The sequence below is a fragment of the Hemitrygon akajei genome, chromosome 6, assembly GCF_048418815.1.
Source record: "Hemitrygon akajei chromosome 6, sHemAka1.3, whole genome shotgun sequence".
Taxonomy (NCBI): domain Eukaryota; kingdom Metazoa; phylum Chordata; class Chondrichthyes; order Myliobatiformes; family Dasyatidae; genus Hemitrygon; species Hemitrygon akajei.
This window is the reverse complement of record NC_133129.1, coordinates 177,606,209-177,633,713: the sequence shown is the minus strand read 5'-3', so window position 1 is coordinate 177,633,713 and position 27,505 is coordinate 177,606,209. Positions and strand designations below refer to the sequence as shown.

Here is a 27,505-nt window from a genome sequence, read left to right as displayed (position 1 = left end):
ACATCAGTTCCTCCAGCTTCTGGTAATTTCATCCCCCCATCTCTCTTTTTCTATCCCCCTTTCTGCCCCCACTACCTCTTTTTCTCTTTTCCTTCCATGATCCACAGTCCTCTTCTTTCAGATTTGTTCTCCTTCAGCCCTTTACCTCTTCCACTGATCAACCCTAAGCCTCTTACTTCGTTCCCCATTCCCCTCTCACTTGTCAGCTTGTGCTCCTCTACCTTCTTATATCAGTTTCTGTCCCTTTGCTTTCCAGTCCCGATGAAGTGTCTTGGCCCAAATCGTCAACTGTTTATTCCCCTCTGTGGATGCTGTCAAACTTGCTGAGTTCCACCAGCATTTTTCAGTGTGTTACTTTTGAGTTTCAAGCTAATTCCTTGCAGACACTTTTAATCCACAGTAATTGGAAACACACCATAGAGCAGTACATGAGACAGTTAATCAAGACTTCAACAATGCCTTAGGCAGAATTCACACTGGTAGTGGAATCCAGCAGCTAGCACAAAATAAACTGCTTTAGCAGAGGTGGGTACAATTACAATGTTTAAAAGATATTTGGGCAGGTACCTGGACAAAAAGTTTAGAGAGAACATAAGGAATAGGAAGGAGTAGGCCATCTGGCCTGTTGAGCCTGCTCCGCCATTCAATGAGATCATGGCTAATCTGGCCATGGACTCATCTCCACCTACCTGCATTTTCCTCATAACCCTTAATTCCCCTACTAGAAAAAATCTATCCAACCTTGTCTTAAATGAAAGATATGAGGCAAACGGGACTATCTGGAATAGACATCTTGGTCGATATGGACGAGCTCAGCAGAAGGACCAGTTCAGAGAGGCACAGAATCAGGTCTTTCAGCCTTTCTAAAGCCAGAAGAGATGGGAGCAAAATTAGGCCACTCGGCCAATCGAGTCTGTTCTGCCATTCCATCGTGGCTGATTTATTAAACCTCTCAACCCCATCCTAGTCGGTGCCAAACTATTATTTTGCCTAGTCCCATACGTAGGCTATAGCCCTCCATATCCCTCCTGATAAGAGTCATACAGCACAGCTTCCGTGACCTACAAATCTTCATTTTTACCCTTCAGACATAGATCATTGAGGATCCCTACCAACAATCCCACACCCACCACCATCAGGAAGGAGGTACAGAAGCATTAGGACTAGGACTGGGTAACAGCCTTTTCCCTCAGGCTGTGAGACTAATAAATGTCCTGCCACCACTGAGGTCTCATCAGTAGAACAGCAAGCTGTTTACTGTTTACCTGTGCTGAGCTCTGTATTTAGATTTATATTTCATTATTACAGAAATATTTTGGCTCATGTGCTGTGTATGATATATGTTTGTGGCTGCACTGTAGTCCAGAGGAACATTGTTTCATTTGGTTGTATATATGTATAGTTAGATGATATTATTATTAAACTTGAAAATCTCAATATATGAAATCTCTTACAAGAAGATACAAGTAGATTGCTACAGACTAATCCAAATAATTGTACATGTGTGGAGGTCCATTCCCTCCAAAGAATATTTAAAAATAAATGTTTTCAAAATAAAAGTTAAGAAATGTTTCTATTCTGATTCATTGACTTCTTTCAAAACTTACACCAATCCTCCAGTTTTTTAGAATACTTTTATATAATTAATTATAAGCTGTTTGCTATCTGTGAGAATTTCTAATAAAGCCCACATCATTCTACATACACTTTAATTGTACACTCAATTCAGTTTTTGATGGACCATTTAAAATTTAAAGACAGGAAACATTACCCAGATTTCTCAGGTGGTAAGGAGCCAGATGTCAGGACACGTTCAAACAGAACCCTGGTGTTGTTGTCCTCTGAAATGCAGAGAGAATGCAGTTGAACATCTTGCTGTGCTGTACAAGTACCTGGGAATCTGTATAACCTACAAGACTGTGGACCAAGACCTGCGAAGTAGGACTAGATCACAGAGATACATCCCATCGAGTCTGCTCCACAATTCCATCATGGCTAATTTAAAGATCAGCTTTATTTGTTACATGTACATCGAAACATACAATGAAATTTGTCATTTTGTTGTCAATGACCAACACAGACCAAAGATTGTGCTGGAGGCAGCCCACAAGTCATACCACACTTCCATAGCATGCCCACAACTTACTAATCCGGTCTTTGGAATGTCAGAGGAACCTGTAGACCCCAGAGGAAATCCTGACGGTCACGGGGAGAATGTACAAACTCCATATAGACAGTGGTGGGAAATGAACCCCAGTTGTTGGTGTGGTAAAGCATTATGCTACTGTGCTTCCCTCTTGAAATCACCTACAAAGGATGTTAAGACTGACTTTTTTTTTACTGTTTACACTCATCTCTTGGGAAAACATCTGTGGTCAATGACGTCCTTATAGCAAGTGACATTATGGTCCCAGCTTGACTAAATATAACCACATTGTTCCAAGATAATAATCAAAACAATTATATTTGCCAACATCTAACTCTTCATTGGTCTGAAGAAATTTATCATGCACAATTAAGAATATACTACTTACCATTTAAATGAGAAAGATAGTCAATATAAGCCAATATATACTCTGGAATATCACCATACTTCTTCAAACCAAGCTCAAATATCTTGAAGGCTACTGCCTTGTCCTGAAAAGGAATGGTCAAACAGTTACTTGCTTTGGACAATGAAGACATGGAGCAGTTTCAGACCATTTGGGCCATCAGGTCTGCTCTGGCATTTGATCATGGCTGATTAATTTCCCTTTCAATTTCATTCTCCTGACTTTTCTCTGCAAACTTTAACACCCTGACTAATCAAGAACTCAACCACATACTCCTGCATGTAAAAAGGGACAAAATAAAATCCCCAGGTGATTCAGTGGACAGAATGCAAAGTCATCATTTATGCATCCTACAATACATCAGTACACTACATGCCAGTGGCTTAATTTTAACTAGTCATTTAAACTCTTTGACATTGCAATCGTGCCATTTGATTGTTCCAGATCACAAAAAAATGCATTAGTTTGAGAAAATGCATTGAATTAGTTCAAATAACAAAAATGTTATTCCACTGAATTATCTATTTGTTTGAAGTCTTTGTAAATCAGCAAGATGATTTTAACAAGAATAATTGCCAATGGTTCCAAGGTTGTCAAGCCGAGGGGCGGTAGGGGGGAACAAGCTCCCACTACCCAAAAGTGCTCCACATGGCATGTGTCTCAAATAGCCTCTGACAACCATGTCCAACTCCTGGCCTTCTCGTGTGGCCTTGCCTCTAATCCCGACGGAACTGTTTCTACTGACAGGAGAAGGGGCGAAGGCGGGTCCTGGCGCCTTAAAACCAGTGCTTCGGGCAGATGGAGCTCGTCAGCCTGGGATGGCAGACAATCCAAGAGAAGGAAAACTCAGATTTCAAACCTCTGCTGCCTTGCGGCTGTACCTACTCATGGGAAAGGCTTCGGGAGTAAACCCTGAGGACAAATCCGGAGCTGGAGTCCCTAAGGCAGTCCGACATTGCCTTCAACCTCGTTCTGGCAACTCCTGTGAAGTCACTGATGCCAAGCTGTATGGGCCCTTGCCCTTCCCTTAGACAACATCAGTGGCATGGAGAGGGGAGACTTGCTGCATGGGCAACTGCCGGTCTTCCATGAAACCTTGCCCAGGCCTGCGCCCTGGAGGGAACACTCCAGCATTGCCTCACCGCGAAACACTGAAGCAAGACTTTCCAGGCACAGACCCATGGTCTCGTGAGCTAACGGATGCCATCAATTGCCAGGCCTAATGACCCACAAGTGCAGGGGTGACCCCGAAACAAGGAGCATACCTTACTGCAGTAGTACTCCATGAGGGCAGCAGACACATAAACATGATGGCGGGTTCTGGGATCTTCCCGTGCCTTCTTAAATATGGATCGACCGGACTTGATACCTTCCGCTCTCCGTGCAAACTTCATATACTGGATGTAAACCTTCAATTCAAGCACAAAAGATTATGACGGAAAACCCTACATTTCCCAGGTCAGCATTACAAGATGGGTTCCAGCCAGTGGAAGTTCCATGCACGGTCCAGATCTTCGTTAACTCAATCAATTTGTGCCTATTAGGGCACTAATAGGTGTCCTCAGTGTTGCCCGGCTGGGGGGGGGGGGGGGGGGGGGGGGGGGTGGAGAAAACAACACACTGTCCACAACAGAACCCTGTCTGCTCTGCTTGTTAACTGCATTGAGATGTCCCAAGGGCATCAGTGTACACAGATGGAGGATGAGGTGCTATTCCTCAGCCTTACATTGGGCGTCACTGGACCGATATTGGAGGCTAAAGACAGAAAGGTCAGAGTGGGAATGGGCTAGAGGGTTAAGGTGACAGGCAACTGGAAGCTCAGGGGCATCTTTGCAAATTTTTCTGCAAAACGGTCACCCAACCTGAGGGTGAAGAGGAGAGCAAATGCAATACCCTGAACTGGAAATGTGTCAATGTTTCCTATTTTCTTTTGAAGGAACTGTTAACTTGACAACTTCAGTCTGCACCCTATCACAAACGTTCCCACTGCTTTTATCCCAGACTCCTCCTTTCTGCAACTGAAACGTGTGTTTTCTCACTTTCTCAATTCTGACAGAGGAACCTTGACATGAAATGTGCACCCTTCCCATTCATACCACTTGAGAAGCTAAGGGGTTCAACAGCATTTTCTGTTTTTGTTTTGGATTTCACAACATATGCCAGATGTATTAAACCAGAATCTGATTGGCTTTCTAGCATTTCTTCTTTCAATAAATAAAATATAAGCTGGTGAAGTGTTTAATTCAGGTTTAGTAAAAACATCAGGGGATATTTAAAATTTTTTATTTAGAGTTAGAGGCCCTTTCGGCCCAATGAGCTGTGCCAGCCATTAAATCCAGCCTAATCACAGGACAATTTACAATAAATTAACCTACTAACCAGAATGTCTTTGGACTGTGGGAGGAAACCCAGAGTCACGGGGAGAACATACAAACTCCGATGCCGAGCTGTATTAGCATTGTGTTTATGTTACGCTACTGGGTGGATCAGTGGAAACAAGTTACAGATCAGTCATCATCAAAACAAACCATGACAGAGGCTTGAAGAAATGACAGACCCCTACTCCTATTTTCTTTAATATTCCTATTCTTCCCCTGCTGGGAAAAAATCCACTCGGATTTTGTTTTCTTTTGCCATCTCCCTGCCACTACTTTTAAGTCGGTGAGAGTTTAACAAAAGATGGATTAAAATGCACACACTTATTCCTGCAGATGGTACAAACTAAAGCCACACTTACCAATGTTGGATCGATATCTTCAATAGCTAAGAGTCGATTATATATGCTGTGTACCTTTTCGTACTTCATTCGACTCTTTAATATAAAAGAAACTTGACATTAACTGCTGGGGTGCAGAATAATAGGGAGCAGTATGACACAATATTGATTTCACTAACTTCCGATAATTTCTCCCTACATCCCCCTTTTCCATTCCCCCTTCTGGCTCGCCAATTACCTCTGTTTTTACTCCACACCTGCCCACCACCTCCCTCTGATGCCTCTCATCCTTCCCTCTCTCATAGTCCACTTTCCTATCCTATCAGATACCTTCTTTTCAGCCCGTTACCCTTCCACCTGTCACCTCCCAGCTTCTCAATTCAGCACTCTTTTCCTGGTCACCTATCACCTTCCAGTTTGTACTATCCCTCCCCCCCCCCCCCCCCCCCCCACCACATTCTTATTCTGCCTTCTTCCCCTTTCAGTTTCAGTTCTGATGAAGGGTCTTGGCCTGGAACATCGACTGTTTATTCATTTCCACAGGACTGCCTGACCTGCTGAGTTCCTACAGCATTTTGTGTCTGTTGCTCTGGACTTCCAACATCTACAGAATCCCTTTTATATACATTTTATAGACCAGAGGACTGAATAATGTCTATTTACCTCTTCATAATCCGCATATGCAAAGTAAAGCAACATGTTCTTCTTTAGCAAAGTGCTGATGGCCCTCTCGTAGATATTTGCAGCTTCATCACTGAACAGTTTTGCATTGTTCATGTCCTGTCAAAGAGTAACATTTATGAGAATGGCAACTCAAATTAATCGGTAGTGATACAACAGCCATTTAAGAGTCAAGAATAATTACCAGGAACCTGCCATCTTGTTGGCATTGTTAATAAAAACAAACTATGTTTATGGGATTACACACACAAAATGTTGGAGGAACTCAGCAGATCAGGCAGCATCTATCAAGACCAGGACTGATGAAGGGTCTTGGCCCAAAATACTGATTGTTTACTCCTCTCCATAAATGCTGCCTGACCTGAGTTAGTCCAGCATTCAATGTGTTACTCTGGATTTCAAGCATCTACAGAATCTCTTGTGCCTATTAACCACATTTACATGAAATGTTGCCATTGAAAAGCAGCAACCATCATTAAAGACCCTCACCACCCAGGCCATGCTCTCTTCTCACTGCTGCTATCAGGCAGAAGGACTCGCACTACCAAGTTCAGGAACAATTACTACCCCTCAACCACCAGGCTCTTAAACAAAAGTGGAACACTACACTCATTCTACTTCTGGTGTTCCCACAACCAAGGGTCTCACCTTAAGGACTCTATTTATTTCATGCTCTTGATATTATTTGCTATTTATTCATATTTGCATTTGTACAATTTGTTGTTCATTGATCCTGTTTACAGTTACTGTTCTATGGATTTGCTAAGTATACCTGCAAAAATAGAATCTCAGGGTTGTATGTGGTCACATGTATGTACACTGATAATAAATTTTACTTTGAATTTTGCATATCTTTACAGAACTTCATAAACCACTCTTAATAAGTTTACCTTAATAACAAAATAACTTGCATTTATATTGAGCCTTTACTGTAGTAACACCTCCAAAGTTGCTTCCCATGAAGATATCCAGATAAAGTTAAAACACACTAGGTAATGTAGAGATCCCAAAAATAGACAATAGACAATAGGTGCAGAAGTAGACCATTCGGCCCTTCGAGCCTGCACTGCCATTTTGAGATCATGGCTGATCAATTCCTATCAATACCCGGTTCCTGCCTTGTCCCCATATTCCTTGATTCCCCTATCCATAAGATACCTATCTAGCTCCTTCTTGAAAGCATCCAGAGAATTGGCCTCTACTACCTTCCGAGACAGTGCATTCCAGACCCCCACAACTCTCTGGGAGAAGAAGTTTTTCCTTAACTCTGTCCTAAATGACCTACCCCTTATTCTCAAACCATGCCCTCTGGTACTGGACTCTCCCAGCATCCGGAACATATTTCCTGTCTCTATCTTGTCCAATCCCTTAATAATCTTATATGTTTCAATCAGATCCCGTCTCAATCTCCTTAATTCCAGCGTGTACAAGCCCAGTCTCTCTAACCTCTCTGCGTAAGACAGTCCAGACATCCCAGGAATTAACCTCGTGAATCTATGCTGCACTTCCTCTACAGCCAGGATGTCCTTCCTTAACCCTGGAGACCAAAACTGTACACAATACTCCAGGTGTGGTCTCACCAGGGCTCTGTACAAATGCAAGAGGATTTCCTTGCTCTTGCACTCAATTCCCTTTGTAATAAAGGCCAACATTCCATTAGCCTTCTTCACTGCCTGCTGCACTTGCTCATTCGCCTTCAGTGACTGATGAACAAGGACTCCGAGATCTCTTTGTATTACTCCCTTACCCAACTCTACACCGTTCAGATAATAATCTGCCTTCCTGTTCTTACTCCCAAAGTGGATAACCTCACACTTATTCACATTAAACACCATCTGCCAAGTATCTGCCCACTCACCCAGCCTATCCAAGTCACCCTGAATTCTTCTAACATCCTCATCACATGTCACACTGCCACCCAGCTTAGTATCATCAGCAAATTTGCTGACGTTATTTTCTATGCCTTCATCCAAATCGTTAACGTAAATGGTAAACAGCTGTGGTCCCAATACCAAGCCCTGTGGCACCCCACTAGTCACCACCTGCCATTCCGAGAAACACCCATTCACGGCTACCCTTTGCTTTCTATCTGCCAACCAGTTTTCTATCCGTGTCAATGCCTTCCCCCCGATGCCCTGAGCTTTGATTTTACCCACCAATCTTCTATGTGGGACCTTATCAAATGCCTTCTGAAAATCGAGGTACACTACATCCACTGGATCTCCCCCGTCTAACTTCCTGGTTACTTCCTCGAAAAACTCCAACAGATTAGTCAAGCATGATTTACCCTTGGTAAATCCATGCTGGCTCGGCCCAATCCTATCACTGCTATCTAGATATGCCACTATTTCATCCTTAATAATGGACTCTAGCATCTTTCCCACCACCGATGTCAGGCTGACAGGTCGATAGTTCTCTGTTTTCTCCCTCCCTCCTTTCTTAAAAAGTGGGATAACATTAGCCATTCTCCAATCCTCAGGAACTGATCCTGAATCTAAGGAACATTGGAAAATGATTACCAATGTATCCACAATTTCCAGGGTCACCTCCTTTAGTACCCTAGGGTGCAGACCATCTGGACCTGGGGATTTGTCAGCCTTCAGTCCCATCAGTCTTCTCATCACCGTTTCCTTCCGAATGTTAATCTGTTTCATTTCCTCTGTTACCCTATGTCCTTGGCCCATCCATACATCTGGGAGATTGCTTGTGTCTTCCTTAGTGAAAACAGATCTAAAGTACTCATTAAATTCTTCTGCCATTTCTCTGTTTCCCATAACAATTTCACCCAATTCATTCTTCAAGGGCCCAACATTGTTCTTAACTATCTTCTTTCTCTTCACATACCTAAAAAAGCTTTTGCTATCTTCCTTTATATTCCTGGCTAGCTTGCGTTCGTACCTCATTTTTGATGGGAACGGCCACAGGGGTGCTCTTCTCTCTCTGTCTGCTCCCCCTGCCTCTCTTGACTGTCACCCATTTGCCTACCTCCTGTCTTTTCGGTGTGACTGCCTCCCGATAACTCTTATCTATCTCTGCCTCTGCCTCCCGAATGATCCGTAGTTCATCCTGCTCCTGCTCCAATTCCCTAACTCGGTCTGATAGGAGCTGCAGCTGGATGCACCTATTGCAGGTGTGGTCATCAGGGACAACTGTGTTGACCCTGACCTCCCACATACTGCATACGGAGCACGCCACTGCTCTAACTGTCTCCCCCATCACCTGATCCCAGATTAGTCAGAATAAATGAAAAACAGGCTTCTTGTCGAAGTCCTCTTGCGCCGAAGCCCGCTGAGCCAAAGCCCAGCACTCTGCTCCTGCGCACCTCCGCTGCCCGCTCCTGAAAGTGGGCCGCTTTTTAAAGCTCGCGCTCGCCGCTGACATCACCCGCGCTTGTGTGACGAGCTTTAGGGAGTGGAGGGTGTTCCAGAATTTGAACTTAATTAAGAAAATCCTGTAGGTTGGGTGCAACAACAACTATAGGTCATAGGTTTAGGTGAAAGGTGAAATATTTAGGGGGAAACTGAGAAATACTTCACTCTAAGGGTGATGGGAGTGTGGAACGAATTGCCAGCAGAAGTGGTGGATGCAGGTTCAATTGTAACATTTAGAAGTTTAGACAGGTATGTGGATGAAAGGGGTATGGAGGGCTACGGTCTGGGAGCAGGAAGGCATAAAACCAGGATGGCATGGACTTGATGGGCTGAAGGGCCCTCCTCTCTGCAGTAATACTCTTTATCAGTTTAACACTCTACTTTTAAACAACCTAGAAAACATGTACAACATAGGGAATGTCAAATAATTCCAAAAGTCTTTAAATGGTCTGAGCAGTCTGACATAATATGAATGACCCTGGAAGTTAATAACAAACAGTGTCACGAGCCCAAGATATCTTAATCAGTTCCATAAAACAATTTGCGATTATTTCTGCAAGGATGGTCCAGCGGTGAAACCCATTAAATTGGACTAGTAATTCACTTATAGTTGGTATGCTTGGCAACCCTCACACTAAGAGTGTTGCATCTTCTTATAATCATTGCTTTTATTATCCTTTTTAGATGTACTGATAATTACCTACCCCCTTTTCTGCTAGCAGCTTGCTAGATTGCTCCAAATACTGTGCAGCTTCATACCAGATGTCAGGATGATGCCCCAAGACCAGAAGACATTGCTCATAGGCAAACATAACTGCAAGAAAACACATCAATTCTTTAAAGTCAGTAATAGATCTCAAAGGAGACGTTAGCTAGTTTACAAAGTGCTGGAGGAACTCAGCAGACCAGGTAGCATCCATGGAAAGGAGCACAGTCAATGTTTCAGGTCAAGACCCTTCGTTAGGAATCGGAGATCACAGAGGGGTAGCAGTGAAAGAGGATTTCACTGAACTCCCGTCGAAGGGAATATCTACACTTCTTCAGGACAGGCATCACTGGAAGAAACTTTGCAATATAGTAGTCCAATCACAAACAAGAGAAATCTGCAGATGCTGGAAATCCAAGCAACACACACAAATGTTGGAGGAGCTCAACAGTCCAGGCAGCATCTTTGGAGAATAAACAGTTGAGATGAAGGATCTTGGTGTGAAATGTCAACTGTACTCTTTTCCTTAGATACTGCCTGGCCTGCTGAGTTCCTTCAGCATTTTGTGTGCATTGCTTGGATTTCCAGCATCTGCAGATTTTCTCTTGTTTGTGGTTAGCTAGCATATGATCAATTACATAATATCTGGTTCTTCCAGAATAACACACACAAATGTTGAAGCAACTCAACAGGTCAGGCAGCATCTATGGCGAGCAATAAATAGTCAACATTTTGGGCCAAGACCCTTCATCAGGATCTGCTGAATTCCTCCAGCATTTCGCATTCTCCATAGATGCTGCCTGACCTCCTGAGTTCATGCTTTGGATTTCCAGCATCTGCAGAACTTCTTGTGTTTATGGTACTTCCAGAAAACCAATTTTAAAGAAAATATTTCTTGCCAACTCTTAATTTAAAAGATATCCAATTTATTTGGGTGATGGGGTGGAGATACGTCTCTACTAAAGGAGGAGTAAGATGCTCCTTCGCTCTGCAGGACACCCTTGGGCAAGGTGAAGCACCTGCTTATCCTCTCGATCAGGGTCAAGTGAAGCCATGGGAGCAGGTGGTGGATGGTCATATGAGCAGCTGGTGCAACACACACATTCCGGTTAAGCGACCACTGACACCAATCAGACAATCTCTGAAGAGTATTGATAACGACTGGGGTCACCCATCTTGTGAAGATATTGCCCAGAAGAAAGCAATGGCAAACCAATTCTGTAGGAAATTTGTCAAGAACAATCATGATTACATATCATGCTTGTGCATGTCATACAACATGGCACAAAACGATGATGATGCTCCAATTTATTTATCTCCTTGTAATGGCTTTCGAAGAAATTTCATAATTGCTTTATAGACAATTCAATACTCTCAAAACATAACAATAATTTACTTTTACCTAAGGTACTTAATGCAGTGCCTCAAGGAAGCATTATGACACTAGACTAGGAAAGAGATGACCAAGTTCTTATTTCGACTAATAACCAAAATACTGACCAAAGAGACAGGTGGAGCATACATAGAGATATGAACGTTTAGAGAAAGAATCACAAAATTTGATGCATTGAACATTTTAAAGATAAAAAATCAGCTTTATTTGTCACAGGTACATCAAAAGATACAATGAACAGCGTCATTTGCCCTACAGCCTGAGGAGGTGCTGGGGGCTGTCTTCAAGTATCGCCACGCTTCTGGTGCCAATATAACATGCCTACAACCTATTAACCTATATTTTGGGATGTGGGAAGTTATCAGAGCACCTAGCAGAAATTCACACTGTCACGTGGAGAACACATGAACTCTTCAGACAGCAGCAGCAATTAAGCCCCTATCGTTGTTGCTGTAAAGCGTTACACTAGCTGTTACGCTACTATGCCGCCTTAGACAACATGGTTACTATTTTAGGCACATCAGAATCTCTCTTAAGAACAATGAAATGAACAAGCAGTAAATATCTTTTTAGACTGCTTTTGCACAACACAAAATGAAGTTTCTATGAAAATGGCAGCGCTATCTGTTAATTAGCCTCACCTCGTTTAGTGATTAGTGTTTGGTCTTCAGTGCGAAGCGGGTTACTTTTCTCCCATTGAATATACTTCTTCCACATCTCCACCTGCTGTGCTTCCTGAGGGCTGTTCTGTGGCGGAACTGATGGAGCATTGCGGTCTAGACCTTTCATGACAGTCTCATACTCCTGCAAGGGAAATATGTAGCTCCATAGCTCTGATGTACAGGAAGAAGGGAGTCCCTTGTATTTTAAAGTTGCCCCAATTTGTAGTAACCTATCACAAATTAAAATGGGAACACTTACCTTTGCCACTCGTCGAGCGTTCATATAATCCCTGCTCCGATCTTCAATCATTTTCTTGGCCAGGTGTATGTTAATGCTCTGTGGAGGAAGAGAGAAAAACTCTTTACTTCCATCACTTTACAAGCTTACAGATAGGTTCTACAATTTCTTGTTGTCACTGTGGCAACAAGTTCCTCTTTCCAAGTCCCTTTATCATTTCCTGTCAGTCACCTTATGTACAGATACTCCTGCTCATAAAGTCACTTTATGGCATGCAGTGAGTCTATGTACATAGCTAACCTTTGCATATACAACCATACTCAGTTACATGTACATTGTGTTTTATAGGATTGCTTTTATATTTATATTTATTGTGTTTTTTAAAATTATTTCCTTTCATCATATTGTGTTTTGTTACGCTGCATTGGACCTGGACTAACAAACACTTCATTCTCCTTTACAATTGTGTACTGAAGAATGACGATAAGCAACCTTTAATTATGAATACACAATCTTGAAATCGTTATTTATTATTACAGCATAGAAGAGGCCCTCCCAGCCCTTCGAGCCACACTGTGCTGCCCAGCAACCCGAGCCTAATCACGTGACAATGATCAATTAACCCAACCGCTGCTTCTTCGGACTGTGGGAGGAAACTGGAGCAAATGGAGAAAATCCATGTGGACACGGGGAGAACATACAATCTCCTTACAGGCAGCGGCAGGAAACGAACCCAGGTCACAGGTACTGTAAATTGTTGTGCTAATCTTTTATGGAGGCTGCATGCCTATTTAATCTAATTACTCATATTAAAACATAATTGTTTAATAGAAAATACTCAATGTATTACTTGTCTAATTTTTAAATACTGTTGGGTGCTAATATTCTTTATGTCCATCTCACCCATTTCAAAGCAGGAGTAAATCATCAGGAAAATGTTTGCTAAAATGGTCAGGTAGGAGCTGGACCTGATGTTACTGTATGGGGTTGGTACAGCACTTCATGTGGAAGGTGGTCAGATATTCAGACTCTGCAGTGATGGTTTCCCATTACAGTGACAGCAAAAGGGCAAATGAACAAATGTAAGCAGACTGTTTAAAAGTACTTATCAACTTTGTAACAGACTGCATTATGATGGTAAAATCAAATCTAGCACTGGGAAACCGCGCTTAGTGACCACTTTATTAATTACACTTGTACACCTGCTTGTTAATGCAAATCACTGATCAGCCAATCACGTGGCACCAACTTAATGTATAAAAACATGCAGACATGGCCAAGGGTTTCAGTTGTTGTTCAGACCCAACATCAAATTGGGAAAGAAATTAGATCTAAGAGATTTGGACCCATGGAATGAATAATTATTGGTGCCAGATGGGGTGGTCTGAGTATCTCAGAAAATGCCAACCTCCTGGGATTTTCACAAACACCACCTCTGAAATTTACAGAGAAGGGTGCGAGAAACAAAATATCCAGTTTAGTTGGCAAAAATGCCTTGTTAATGAGAGAGGTCAGAGGAGTATAGCCAGGCTGGTACAAGATGACAGGAAGGTGATAGTATCTGAAATAACTACACATTACAACAGTGGTGTGAAGAGCATCTCTGAATGAACAACACATCGAACCTTGAAGTGGATGGGCGACAGTAGCGGAAGACCACCATCCTCAGAGGACATTGTGATAAATAGCTTTGCTCTTTGAAAGGGCCGTGACTTTATTATTTTATTTAGAGATACAGCGTGGTAACAGGCCCTTCTAGCTCAGTGAGCCCGCGTCACCCAGTTATGCCCATGTGACCACTTAACCTACGAACCCTAGGTAGGTCTTTGGAATGTGGAACGGAACCACAGCGCCCAGGGAACAGACAACTAATATTCATTCAAAATGTAAAAACTCCTTACATAGAGCAGAGGAATTGAATTCGAGTCATGGCGCTGTAATAGCAAATCACTACAATACTGTACTGCCCATAATAAACACTTGATTGAGCAGACTTCATAGTTTGTCCTTGCTCAAGTAAGGAAAATATTCTAATTGGCTGTAAACCTTAACCTTCTCCCTCCGCAGTATATTATCTGTGTCTAAAGGTTTTACCTCTTCATATTTGTTATAATCTCGCCATAACTGTTCAATATTTATCATAGGGTTGACACAGCCTCGCTGATACACTCGGCGCACTGCTGTTATCCTTTGGTTCTCTGCATAGGATCCTACTGCCTCCCTGTCGGAAGTCATGTGCAAGCACGTTAGAGTGAACACAACCTTTCTCTCAGAATAATTAAAGTCAGAATGAATGAACAAAAATAATATGCATTACTTACACTCCTTTCAAAAAGTTAATGTAATCAACCCATATCTGCAAGAGATTATTAAAATTATTACGGTTTCAGTTCACAAAGTATTTTAAAAATCTTTTTAACAAGTTGTGGTATTGAAAAGAAAAGAATTACTTGGTAGGACATAATCTCCATGCCAATTTTATCCAAGGCAAAATCATAAGCTTGGGCCATCTTCTCCCTGCAGTGCAACGGATGAAGGAGTTACAGAACATTTTTTGACAGCGGAAATAAAATTATTTTTAAAAATGAAAGCAAAGCTACAACACTTCAGCTCTTACTTGTAACTAGGAAGTTTCCCTTTAGTTTCCCGTACATAAGCCAAATAACATTTCCATAGATCAATATGCAAAACCTTCATAAGACATCGCTGAAACAACTGGAAAAAAAAAACAAATAAAATTAGAAATTTTTGAATGAGGAAAATTTTAAGACATATTTCTTCCTATTCTTTAGACCATAAGTTATCCTGTGACCATGAGGTGCTGTGGCTAGTTCTCCTTAGAACTCCAGACATCTCTGTTTATAGAGCAAATATTGCAAGGCTACACTTCCTGCTAGGACCTCAACACTATTGAACAAAGGTCTGTGTACTTGATACATCGAATGTAAAACTCAAAAACATTTAATTTCATTCCAGTGCTGACAGTCCATTCAAGCTTCTTCTCACCCTTCCCTGATCACTTTGCACTAAAATGGATATTGCTTTTTTTTTGTTCTAAGGGTTTTTTTTAAATAAAAAAAAAGGTATAATTTATGTTTATCTTGTCAACCCCAGCACCCAGGTCATGATCTCTTCTTGTTGCTACCATCAGGAAGGAAGTACAGGAGCCTCAGGATCCGCACCAGCAGGTTCAGGAACAGTTATTACATCTCAACCATCAGGCTCTTGAACCAGAGGGGATAACTTCACTCAACTTTGCTCAACCCATCACTAAAATGTTCCCACAAACTATGGACTCACTTTCATTGACTCTTCACCTCATGTTCTTAATATTCATTGCTTGCTTGCTTATTTATTTATCTATCTGTCTATTTATTTATTAATTAATAATTACTTTCTTTTTCTATTTGCACAGTTTATTGTCTTTTGCAAACTGGACGAATGCCCGTGTTGATGTGGTCTTTCACTGATTCTATTATGGTTATTATTCGATTATGGATTCATTGGGTTTGCCCACAGGAAAATGAATCTCAGGGTTGTATATGGTGACATACTGTGCCTATAAAAAGTATTCACCCCCCCCCCCCCCCCCCCCCCACCAAAGCTTTCGTGCTTAATGCTTTGCAACATTGAATCACAGTGGATTTAATTTGGCTTTTTTGACACTGATCAACAGAAATGACTCAAAATGAAAACAAATTTTCACAAATTGGTATTAATTTATTACAATTATTAATAAATAATTGATTGCATTATTACTCACCCCCTTCGTCAGTACTTGGTAGATGCTCCTTTGGCAGCAATTACAGCCTTGAGTCTGTGTGGATAGATCTCTATCAGCTTTGCACAACTGGACGCTGCAATTTTCCCCCATTCTTCTTTACAAAACTGCTCAAGCTTTGTCAGATCGCATGGGGATCATGAGTGAACAGACCTTTACAAGTCCAGTCACATAATTAGTTAAATGGAGATCAGTTTTTGGAGATCAGCTGTGTGCAGTCAAGATGTTTCAATTCCTTGTAGTAAAAATACACCTGTGTCTGGAAGATCCAACTGCTGGTGAGTCAGTATCCTGCCAAAAACTACACCATGAAGACAAAAGTAACTCAGAAAACAGGATATTGAAAAGTCAGGAGATGGATACAAGAAAATTTCTAAGTCACTGAATATCCCTTGGATATTCTTCTCCCAGAGAGTTGTGGGGGTGTGGAATGCACTGCCTCAGAAGGCAGTGGAGGCCAATTCTCTGGATGCTTTCAAGAAAGAGCTAGATAGGTATCTTATGGATAGGGGAATCAAGGGATATGGGGACAAGGCAGGAACCGGGTATTGATAGTAGATGATCAGCCATGATCTCAGAATGGCGGTGCAGGCTCAAAGGGCCGAATGGTCTACTTCTGCACCTATTGTCTATATTCTTTGAATATCCCAGTTAAGTCAATCATCAAGAAATGGAAAGAATATGGCACAGCTGTAAATCTGTGTAGAGTAGGCCATCCTCAAAAACTGAGTGACCGTGCAAGAAGGGGACTAGTGAGGGTTGCAACTAAGAGACCTATGACAACTCTGGAGGAGGTACCAGCTTCAGTGGCTGAGACGGCAGAGAGTGTGCATATAACAATTGTTGCCTGGGTGTTTCACCACACACAGCTTTATGGGAGAGTGGCAAAGAGAAAGACACCATTGAAAAAAACTCAGATGAAATCTCAGCTAGAGTTTGTCAGAAGGGATGTGGGAGACTCTGAAGTCAGCTGGAAGAGGGTTCTATGGTCTGATGAAACCAAATTTGAGCTTTTTGGCCTTCAGACTAAAAGCTATGTCTCGCATAAGCCAAACATCACACATCATCGAAAGCACACCATTCCTACCGTGAAGCATGGTGGTGATTGCATTGTGCTCTGTGGATGCTTCACTGCAGCAGGCCCTGGAAGGCTTGTGAAGATAAGGGGTAAAATGAATGCAGCAAAATACAGGGAAATCGTGGAGGAAAACCTGATGTAGACTGCAAGAGAACTGATTTAGGAGAAGATTTGTTTTCCAGCAAGACAATGATCCCAAGCATAAAGCCAAAGCTACACAGGAGTGCCTTAAAAACAACAAGGTTAATGTCCTGAAGTAGCCAAGTCTGAGTCCAGACCTCAATCCAAATGAGAATTTGATGTTGAATTTGAAAAGGGTTGTTCACTCACAATCGCCATGAAATCTGACAGAGCTTGAGCAGTTCTGTAAAGAAGAATGGGGAAAAATTGCAGAGTCCAGATGTGCAAAGCTGATAGAGATCTATCCCCACAGACTCCAGGCTATAATTGCTGCTAAATGTGTTTATGCTAAATACTGACTTGAAGGGGGTGAATACTTAATCAATTATTTTGTGTTTGATATTTGTAATTAATTTTTATCACTTTGTAGAGATTTGTTAACACTTTGACATGAGTCTTTTTCTGTTGATCAGTGTCAAAAAAGTCAAATTAAATCCACTGCGATTCAATGTTGTAATACAATAAAACATGAAAACTCCCAATACTTTTTATAGGCACTATACAAGGAAGTTATTCATCTATGTAAAAAATAAAGGGATTTGGTTCACATGCTTAAGACCAAATACATTTTAAGATTATGTGTTCACCAAGGTGTAAAAACTAAATTATTAAACGAACATGTTAGCTTGCAGTGACCAACTAACCATAAAGTATACCTGGCTCCTTTCCTTCTAGTGTGTTAGTGGGATAAAAATTAAAACCTTTAGCTTACCTTTTCGACTTTGTCATAGTTTTTCGCTTTTATCTGTATCAACAAAAAAAAGATTCATTACATTTTCCGTAAGTGAGGAAAAACTTTGTCTTAAAAAGAATAGCAGTTCCACACAGAGATCTCCCTGTGGTTAAATTTTGACATAGAAGGCAAAGTTATAAAAGAAAAAGATATTTAACGAGGATTCAAATTAGTATGGCAGTGATATTAAGGTATTTAGCGTCATTATATATAAGGAAGGAAGGATGTAAACATCAAGATACTTTAATAACTCAAAGTAACAAAAGAAAAAAAAGATGAAATAGAGATGGAAACAAGAAGATCTAAAACTAGTTCTAAATCATTTATCTTGTTTAAGTTATTGAACTGTATGACATAGAAACAGGCCCTCGACCCACCACGTCTACATTCCACCATAATGCCTATCTGCACAAATCCTGCATTAATTCAATACCGCTCTATTCCCTGCTCATTCAATTATCGTTCCAGATGCATCTTAAAAGATGTTATGGCCTCTACTCCAGTACCTAGTTCCAGACACAAATAGCTGTGTGTGAAAAATTTCTCTCAGATCTGCTATAAAACCACTCCCTTAAACCTATGGCACGCCCGCCATAGGAAACAGGCATTAGCTATCCACTCTACCCATTCCTCTCATAATTATGTACCTCTGTCATGACTCCTCTCAGCCCCCTTTACCCCAGAGAAGATACACCCATTGCCTCCAATCTTGTTTGTAACTCTAACCCTCCAATCTAAGCAATATCTTGGTGAATCTTTTCTGCATCCTCTCCCTAGCTTAATCACATCATTGTAGTACTTGGAGTATTGCAGCGATACACAATACTCCCAAGTACTGCCTAACCAACGATTTGTACAACTGTAAAATAATATCCCCAACTCTTGACTGATGGCTGATGAAGGAAAGTGCACCATACCTGTCACCACCCTGGTTACCTGTGCTGACATTTTCAGGGATCTCTGTACTTGTATTCCAAGGCCTCTCCATTCAGCAACATTCCCCAGCCATTTGCTGTGTATGATCTACCCTGGCTTAACATCCCAAAATGCATCACTTTACACTCGTCTGAGTGTCTATCTGCCATTCCCTTGCCCACTTTCCCAGCTAAACTCTATCCTGTCGTAACCTTAGACAAACTCCTTCATTGTCCATTATATCACCAATATTGGTGTCATCTACAAACCTACTTTTCAAATCACCTACATTCCCATCCAAGTTATTTATATATTTGACATAACAGCAAAAAGTCAGAACTGATCTTTGCAGTACACCACTGGTTAGTCCTCCAATGAGAAAAATATCAATCCTCCACTGCCACCTGCCATTAACCCAATTCTGTATCTAATTTGATAGATCACTCTGGATCTCATATGTTCTAATCTCTAGGTCAGCCTATGTGGAATCATGTCATTAACGTCCCCGTAGATAATGTTTACTGCCCTATCCTTATTAATCCTCTTACGAACCACCTCAAAAAATCTCAAATTCCTGAGACATTATTTCTCCCTGCATAAATCCATAAAACTACCCCAATCAGTCATTGTACTTCAAAATGAAAATAAATCCTGCCCCTCAGAATTCCTTCCAATAACTTTCCCACCACTGATGTAGGGCTCACTGGCCCGACATACCCTGGCTTATCCATTGTCATGCATCAAAACCAGTTGAAATATAAATTATCTTAATTGCAGTTACATGCTCTGAAAGAAGTCACGAAGTTCACACCAGTGAAGCACATTTCTCACCCCCCCCCCCCCCCACCCGTTTGCATGTCAATGCTGCAGTGGAGGCCCATACAGGTTAGACAGATGCAATGTTGCTCCAAAAATTGCAATTTGATTCTGACAGAACCCAAAACCCTATAAATTTCAAACTAAAGATCACAGATTGGAGGATGATTATATACACCTGGATTATGTTTTACTGTGCTCTAGTTATCAAATAAAATCTGGAATTTAACTTACTATTAAGATATTAAAGTGCCGCTGAAACAGGTGAAAATTTGTAGTAGGTGTAAATTATTTTCTTGAATGCACTTCTCTTTCCCAAATGAATGCACAGCTTTTGCTTCTACCTCCTCTGGGACAGAGAATTCCTGATCTCAACTACACTCCACATGAGAAATGATTTTTGTCTCATCCCCTTGATTTTTTGTCCAGAATATATAAATCTGCATTTTCTGGACCACCCATTGATGAGAATAACTTCCTTATATCATCCCGTATCTAACCATTAGAACCTTATATAGATGTGTAGCCTCCGCTCAATATTCTTTGCGTCAACCTCACTTTTCCTGGGCTAAGCTTACAGCTGAAAATCCTCAGCCCTGGAACCATGTCTGCGCCCCTTCCAAAACATTCCTGGAATTTGGTAACCAAAATTTGAAGGCAGTTCTCCAGCTGTGCCTTTTAAACAAGTTCACCGTCCCTGCTTTTGACCTCAATTTATTGAGGTAATAACCCATAACACTGCCTATATCATGCAAGATTAAAATATTTAATATTATCACTACTTTATGAAGACTTGCATTTTCAAAATACAAGATAAATCAGTCATGTTTTAATCTTCCTTTATGGAGGGGATTGGAGTGAAGGTGTCAAACAGATCAAATCATTTAACATAATAAACATTAGTTTGGATGAAGAAGCATTTAATCAGAAATGTTAATTTTGTTTCTCTCTCCAAAGATGTGGGCTAATAAAGTCATTCAGTTACACAGAAGGAATCATTTGGCCATCACATCCTTGCCAACCCCTTTTGCCTTATTCACTAACCCCATTTACCTGTATTAGGGTTTTATCTTTCTACGCCTTGCCTATTTAAGTGTTTGAGTAGAAGCCTCTGAAGTATAGCATTTTGTCTGATTTCCTCACCTCCTCTGGCAGTGCATTCTATACATCAGCTATGTTCTATGTGAAAAACTTCCCCCTAAAATCCTTTTAATTTCCTACCTTTCATCTTAAAACTGTACCTTCTTTGTTTTGATAGATGTACCATGGGTAAAAGATGTTGACTATCTATGTCTCTCATAATCTAACATACTTTTATCTGGTGATCTTGGCAGGTAAGATTTGTTTTTTTAAAATTTGGGTAACCTGGTTTTCTCTAGAATAAGAGTTCCCAACCTTTATTACACCATTGACCCTTACCATTATCCGAGGGGGTCTGTGGACCCCAGATTCAGAACCCCTGCTCTAGAGAATACGTCCAACCTATCCAATCTCTCGCCATATGTAAAGTCCTCTGCACTCTTTCCTTCTCTGTCCAGTGCAATCACATATTTCTTATGGTGTGATGACCAGAACTATGTACAATACTCGAGATGTGGTCTAGCATTTGGCATTAAGTTGCTATTGAATACTTAACTTTTATCTTCTTTGTCATCTTATGATCAGCTAAAAATCTCCAACAGGTTCTGCTGATTTTTCAAAATTTTTCAGCAACTGGTGCTTTTGTTTTTGTGCTAATATCTCAGAACTTGTGTCCTGGGGCCAATAAATATATCTATTTCTAATGAAGTACAGTGTCCAGCTATCTGGGCTTTGCACATTGAATTGAATTTATTTAAATTTTACATCCATCTCACAACGTGAGGGAGTAAAAGTCTGTGCATTGTGACTCCATCACAATGTACAGACAAGTGAATTTAAAAGTCTACTGGCTTGTAGAAAGAAGCTGTCCTGTAGCCTGTTGGTCCTGGCTTTAATGCCATGGTGCCGTTTGCCAGATGGAAGCAGCTGAAACAATTTATGGTCGTGTCCCTAATGATCTTCAAGGCCTTCTTTACACACCTACTGTTGTAAATGTCCTCAATGGAGGCAAGTTCACACCCTCAGATGTGCTGGGCTGTCTGTATCACTCCCTGCAGTGCCCAGCGATCAAGGTTGGTGCAGTTCCCGTACCAGGTGGTGATACAGCCAGTCAGGATACTCTCATGGTGGCCCTTTCGGTCTTGAGGATTTGGGCGCTCATGCGAACTTCTTCAGCCGCCTGAGGTGGAAGAGACGCTGTTGTGATTTTTTTGCCACAAACCTGGTGTATACAGTCCAGGTGAAACATTACCTCAAACATCTGAAATGCAATTTGCCCACAACTTCACTGAACAACTACTAGCTGTTTCAGATTTCTAACAGATACTGTTCTTTGTATAGTGAATATTCATTGGTGTAGGACCGATTCTGGATTATTGTTTACAGCTTGGGGCTGGCAGGAAAAGCAAAGGTTTAACTTGAGTTTTGCATTACAGGAGGAATCATCTGCTAACTAGCAGCTCAAACCAACATACAACCCAGAAATAAACCTTGCGTTTCTTCAACAAAGAAAGAAAAAGATATGCTCTTTAACATTGCTTCTGACTTTTAACCTTAAGAAAATGAGGACTTTGTCTTTGCTAACTAACCCATTTATAAAAATTAAGTTATGTAGCAATTAATATATGGCCTCATTGGTCTCCAAGGGCCAAACACAATAGAACATGAGGATTCCAACATAATTTTATTAACATTTTATTTTGTCATTCGATTTCTTACAAAGTACTTGGATTTTACTTTTCCCCAAAAAGAACTCCTTTGGGAAGCAAAAGCACAGAGTTGGCGTAATTAAGTTTTTATGCATTGTAGCTGAGAAGTAGGAAACTAGATGCTACATTACCTCATGGTAGTCCCAACTATAAAGAGTATATAGAAATTTACAACAGAAGACACAAAATGCTTAACTCTTGGAACATTCAAAACCCTGACTTAAAAATTCCACAAAGATAAAAGAGCGCCAATAATTTTCCTAGTGGCAGAAGATACTTTTCAATCAACAATAGGAAATGTGGACTAGATTTCTCCCAAGAATGATTAACTTTTAATGTAATCAGGGTTAAGGGCCTTAAAGTTCCATTGAGGCTACATAAAAGTGCCAGGAAAGCTCTTCTGATGCTTGTAAAACCTTTCTCCTATGATGTAGGAACACTGTGCAATCCTCCCCACTTTGCAGGTATTCTTTCTGTGAAAACATCTCAAAATCTTCTGGTCTCCTTCTGAATCTTAAAACATTCATGGTGTAGAGTTAATTTTTCTTCAATAATCACCAGTGTATTTTGTTTCAGTGTAAGACTTTTAATACCTTTATTAGCACGTTATATGCTTCACCATATTTTGAGGGATCATAACAGAATTTGAAGATACAGTCTGACATTAACTAGACTTACTAGTCTGGAGGATATATCACAGACACCAAGGATTTGATTAAAACAATAGTAGTGCTTTATTTTATCAAGGTCATGCAAGGAAATTATTGCAGGTCCCTGCAATATACAGAGTTCTCTTCATATACTGTAAATCTGAGGTAGGAGACTCATCACAACATTGTACAAAGAGTATCTATTGTTTCTGGAGATCATGCTTTTCTTAAAACCAGAATTTTTCTCCTTTGACTTTCCTTGAATCATGAGAATCTGCAGTAAAGATTCAGTGAATGGAACCAGTGATCAGAACTCCAGGGGAATAACTTCCCTGCCTTTGGCTCAACATGTAAACATTACTGCTGGAGCCCTTCCAAAAAAAAAATCCACCAAGGAGTCTTAAAAACTCACAGGCTCTTCTGAACATTGTCAGTCAGATTCTATAAAACTCTAAATACTAAATTCCTTTAATTCAAAATAATTTTTGAAGTAGCACAAAAACACAGTAAGATAAAGAGCACAATAATAAAAACACAATAAATATAATTACATGAGATAACTTATACACATAGGTCGATTGTATAGACATGAAGTGACGCTAGCCACAGAAGAGTCAGTACATACAGTGACTGAGAAGAAATGATCAAGAAGTGGTGGTTGGGGGAGGATGGACAATGATAATACAACAGATTCCATTATAACATTCCCTTGAGCCAGCTGAATATACTTTCCCTGCAATGTAACCTCAATGTGATACCCAGGAATGCTCATATCATCTAATGCATTATTTTTCATGCAATAATCTTTGTGTCTAACTAGATAAGACCATAAAGACATAGGAACAGAATTAGGCCATTAAGCCCATCAAGTCTGGTCTGCATTGACACCCTTATTAATCAAGAACCTATCAACCTCTGCTTTAAATTTATCCAATGTCTTGGCCTCCACACAGCTGTCTGTGGCAATAAATTCCAGATTCACCACCTCTAGCTAGAGAAATTCTTCCTTATCTCTGTTCTAAAGGGACATCTTTGTATTGTCTTGTTGAGCAATCTAGAGCTTCTTGTGAATCACTGTCTACAGAATGAAATGAGCTGTAAACTGTGCAACACCTGGATACATTTCAGTCTAAAGCTACTCACAGAACAGGCATCACAATCCATTAACTCTTAACATAAGCACTTTTTTCCACATGTACAGCAGCAAACTCAAATGACTAGAGCAAGGAGAATTTCTTACTACCTCAGTAAGCATAAAGCGTCATGGTAGCATGATGCTACTACAGCTCAGGGTGATGGAGTTCAGAGTTCAATTCTGGTGCCACCTCTAAGGAGTTTGTATGTTCTCCCCATGATTGCATGGTTTTCTCCGGGTGCTCCGGTCTAGTTAGTAGATTAATTGGTCGTTGTGAATTGTCCTGTGATAAGGCTACGGTAAAAAGGGTGGGTTGCTGGGCACTGCGGCTTGTTGGGCCGAAGAGTCTGTTCTGCACTGTATCTCTAAATAAGTAAATATACACGAACATGGAACAGTATAGTACAGCTCAGCCCACAATGTTGTTCTGAACCAATTCAATCAGTAATCAACCAAAGTGATTTCTTCTGCCTACACAACGGCCATATCCTTGCATTTTCCTCACATTCATGTCCCTATATAACATCTCTTAAAAAAGATGCCCCTCACATCTTTAAAATTACCCCCTTTCACTTTAAATGCACATCCTCTGGTATTAGCCCTTTCTACCCTTGAGAAAAGACACTGCCTGTCTGCTCTATCTATGCCTCTGATAACCTTATAAACCTCTACCACATATCCCCTCAGCCTCCACTGCTCCATCTCTACTACAAACCTATTCTTTACAGATGTTGTGCATTACAGTCAAGATGTGAAACCTCCACTGAATTTACCTTTCACAGAAACGTGGGAATGAAGAATCTACATGTCTCTCAAGATCTTGTAGTACTGATCTGAGCATCAATAATTAACAAAGAAAAAGTTCCTCAGCTGGACTCTAACTATCGTGGCTAGGTAGGTGTTTTAATAACCTGGACTGCACTTATTTAAAAAAAAAAGAGCCAGACACCCTTGCAGAAGGATACTGAAATGATTTCTTCAGTCATATCAGTTATCCATGTTACAGATCTATATGAATCTCATTAGTACACTGTCAGCTGGAAGGCAATCTGTGCATTGGGCTTTCTTTCCACTTTTTGTTCTTGGGATGTATAGTGAATTAGTCCATAGATCAACCATGCCATTAGTTAATTGCTCAAAACACTTAGCAATCAAGGGTAATTCAGCAGAAACTGTCCCTCTCATTAGTTATATTAGATATAACTAATTGTCTTCATTAGTTAAATCTAAAGTCTCAGAAGACTTTTAGCTTTAAGACTTTTGGTGTGGTTGTTGATGCAGCTGTGTCCAAAACTATAGCTTTTTTTGGTTTTATACTCATTCATTCATTGTAGGGTTCAACAAAAGGCCAGGAAGCATTTGTGTTTATTTATTTAGAGATACAGCACAGAACTGGCCCTTCTGGCCCAGCCAGCCATTTATCCTCGCCTAATCACAGGACAAATTACAATAACTGATTAACGTACAGACGGGTATGGCTTTGGAATGTAGGAGGAAACCTGCGGGAAGGACATAGAAACTCCTTACAGACAGCACTGGAATTGAACTCTGAACTCCTTCGCTCCAAGTTGTAGTAGCATTGCGCTAACCGCTAGACTATCATGGTGCCCTAACTATTAGAGTAAGCGAGGCAGTACTTCCAGGTGGAGTATTGTAACAATCTGATACTTTCATAGTTATAGTACCATGACTGATATAAGTTTATTGATAAAAGATTATTTACTGAACTGTATATAAATTCTTTAGCTATCATATTGGGATTTAAACTTGCATCCCTCGATCTTAAGTTCAGGTTGTGAATTACTTATTAAGTAACATGACAACTCTTCTACTGTTTCCAAGGCAACAGCTCCTATATGCTTGAGCTGGAAGCTGATGTCTCACTCACCGCCACAAATTGGCTTTTCCTTTCTATTTTAAACCTTTGGACTAGAACATGAAGTCCTATCTCATGGGAATGAAAGAAAGAAGTCAATAATGTTGTCCAATTCATAGAGATTCATGGAGTGAATCAACCCTTTTTTTTGCTACCCAGCCTCACCCCTAACTCTAAGATTCAGATGCAATTTGTTCATAAGAAACTTTTCATGACAATAAGATCACCATGGAGCCTACTTTTACAGCAATTTCTTGTAGTTTACAAATATTTAAAGTGAGGCTTGGTTGGTTCTGAGGAGCTTGCAGGAAAATAGTGAGGTAGAGTTGTGCAGCACTTGCTGCAACCTCGTATATCTATAGGCCAGGGGTTGATTCTGTCTGTGTGGAGTTTGCATGCTCTTACAGTAATTGCGCATATGCTCCAGTTTCCTCCCATATCCCAAGGATGTACTGATTTGTAGGCTAACAGGCCACTGTAAGTTACAGTGGACCTCTGTGATAGGAGATCAAGGAGTGGAAGGGCACCTGGAAGAGAACAGGAAATAACTGGGGAAAAGGGATTGCTCTGAGAGCTGACAGACTCAATGGACTGAACAGCCTTCTTGTAGATCAAAAGGCAATATGACAAGCATAATTTCTTGAAGGTGATAGGCCACGAAGAGTATCATACCAATTCCAGTCACTACATCTATGTGGTGGGCCAGATTGCTTGTTTCCATGCAATGGAAGGTAAATATCAGAATATTCTAAAGAAGTTGCCAAAAGGACTTCATTATGGCCCCACAAATGAGGAACTAGAGGGTTAGGCTAGCAAGGATGCAGTTGCTGCACCTGGGGCAAAGAAAATCAAGAGGAAATGAGACACAGGTATTCCAAGACATGTCTAGTTTAGACAGGTTAACTAAAGAGAAACTGTTCCCACCTGTTGATGGTCAAAAGAATGGGGTACACAAATTTAATAAAATGGGGAAAAGATACAGTAGCACTGACATGAAAAAATATTTTTATGCTGAAATGGTTATGACCTGAAATGCACTGCTAACAAGGTAGCATAGAATCAAACCACAATTTAAAAGGGAAATATCATAGGAACTTGTAGAGTTGAGTGATAGGATGAATGGGATGGGGCCAAGAGGCTTCCGCTGTGCTGTGACAATTCTAGTGATAAATCAGAAGTCACTTCCAAACATCAAAAGAACAGATTCCCTACATCAACCATGTTCCTTTGAGA

At 40.7% G+C, this 27,505-nt stretch overlaps 1 protein-coding gene across 2 annotated transcripts in view; it reads right to left on the bottom strand.

The window, feature by feature from the left end:
* cstf3 (cleavage stimulation factor, 3' pre-RNA, subunit 3) overlaps window positions 1–27,505 on the bottom strand; it is a 109,477-nt gene that overhangs the window by 9,057 nt on the left and 72,915 nt on the right. The window contains exons 1-14 of one of the 2 annotated variants that reach the window (XM_073049821.1): window positions 21,884–22,158; window positions 18,071–18,103; window positions 14,937–15,034; window positions 14,770–14,836; window positions 14,641–14,675; window positions 14,414–14,540; window positions 12,341–12,418; window positions 12,061–12,223; window positions 10,025–10,134; window positions 5,932–6,048; window positions 5,290–5,364; window positions 3,818–3,961; window positions 2,535–2,637; window positions 1,772–1,841 (exon numbers count right to left, since the gene is read on the bottom strand). In XM_073049821.1, coding sequence (XP_072905922.1) covers window positions 1,772–1,841; window positions 2,535–2,637; window positions 3,818–3,961; window positions 5,290–5,364; window positions 5,932–6,048; window positions 10,025–10,134; window positions 12,061–12,223; window positions 12,341–12,418; window positions 14,414–14,540; window positions 14,641–14,675; window positions 14,770–14,836; window positions 14,937–15,016 — 1,169 coding nt within the window. In that variant the 5' untranslated portion in view covers window positions 15,017–15,034; window positions 18,071–18,103; window positions 21,884–22,158. Of the gene's footprint in view, window positions 1–1,771; window positions 1,842–2,534; window positions 2,638–3,817; window positions 3,962–5,289; window positions 5,365–5,931; window positions 6,049–10,024; window positions 10,135–12,060; window positions 12,224–12,340; window positions 12,419–14,413; window positions 14,541–14,640; window positions 14,676–14,769; window positions 14,837–14,936; window positions 15,035–18,070; window positions 18,104–21,883; window positions 22,159–27,505 lie in introns of those variants that run through there. The other variant, XM_073049820.1, reaches the window with a different exon arrangement.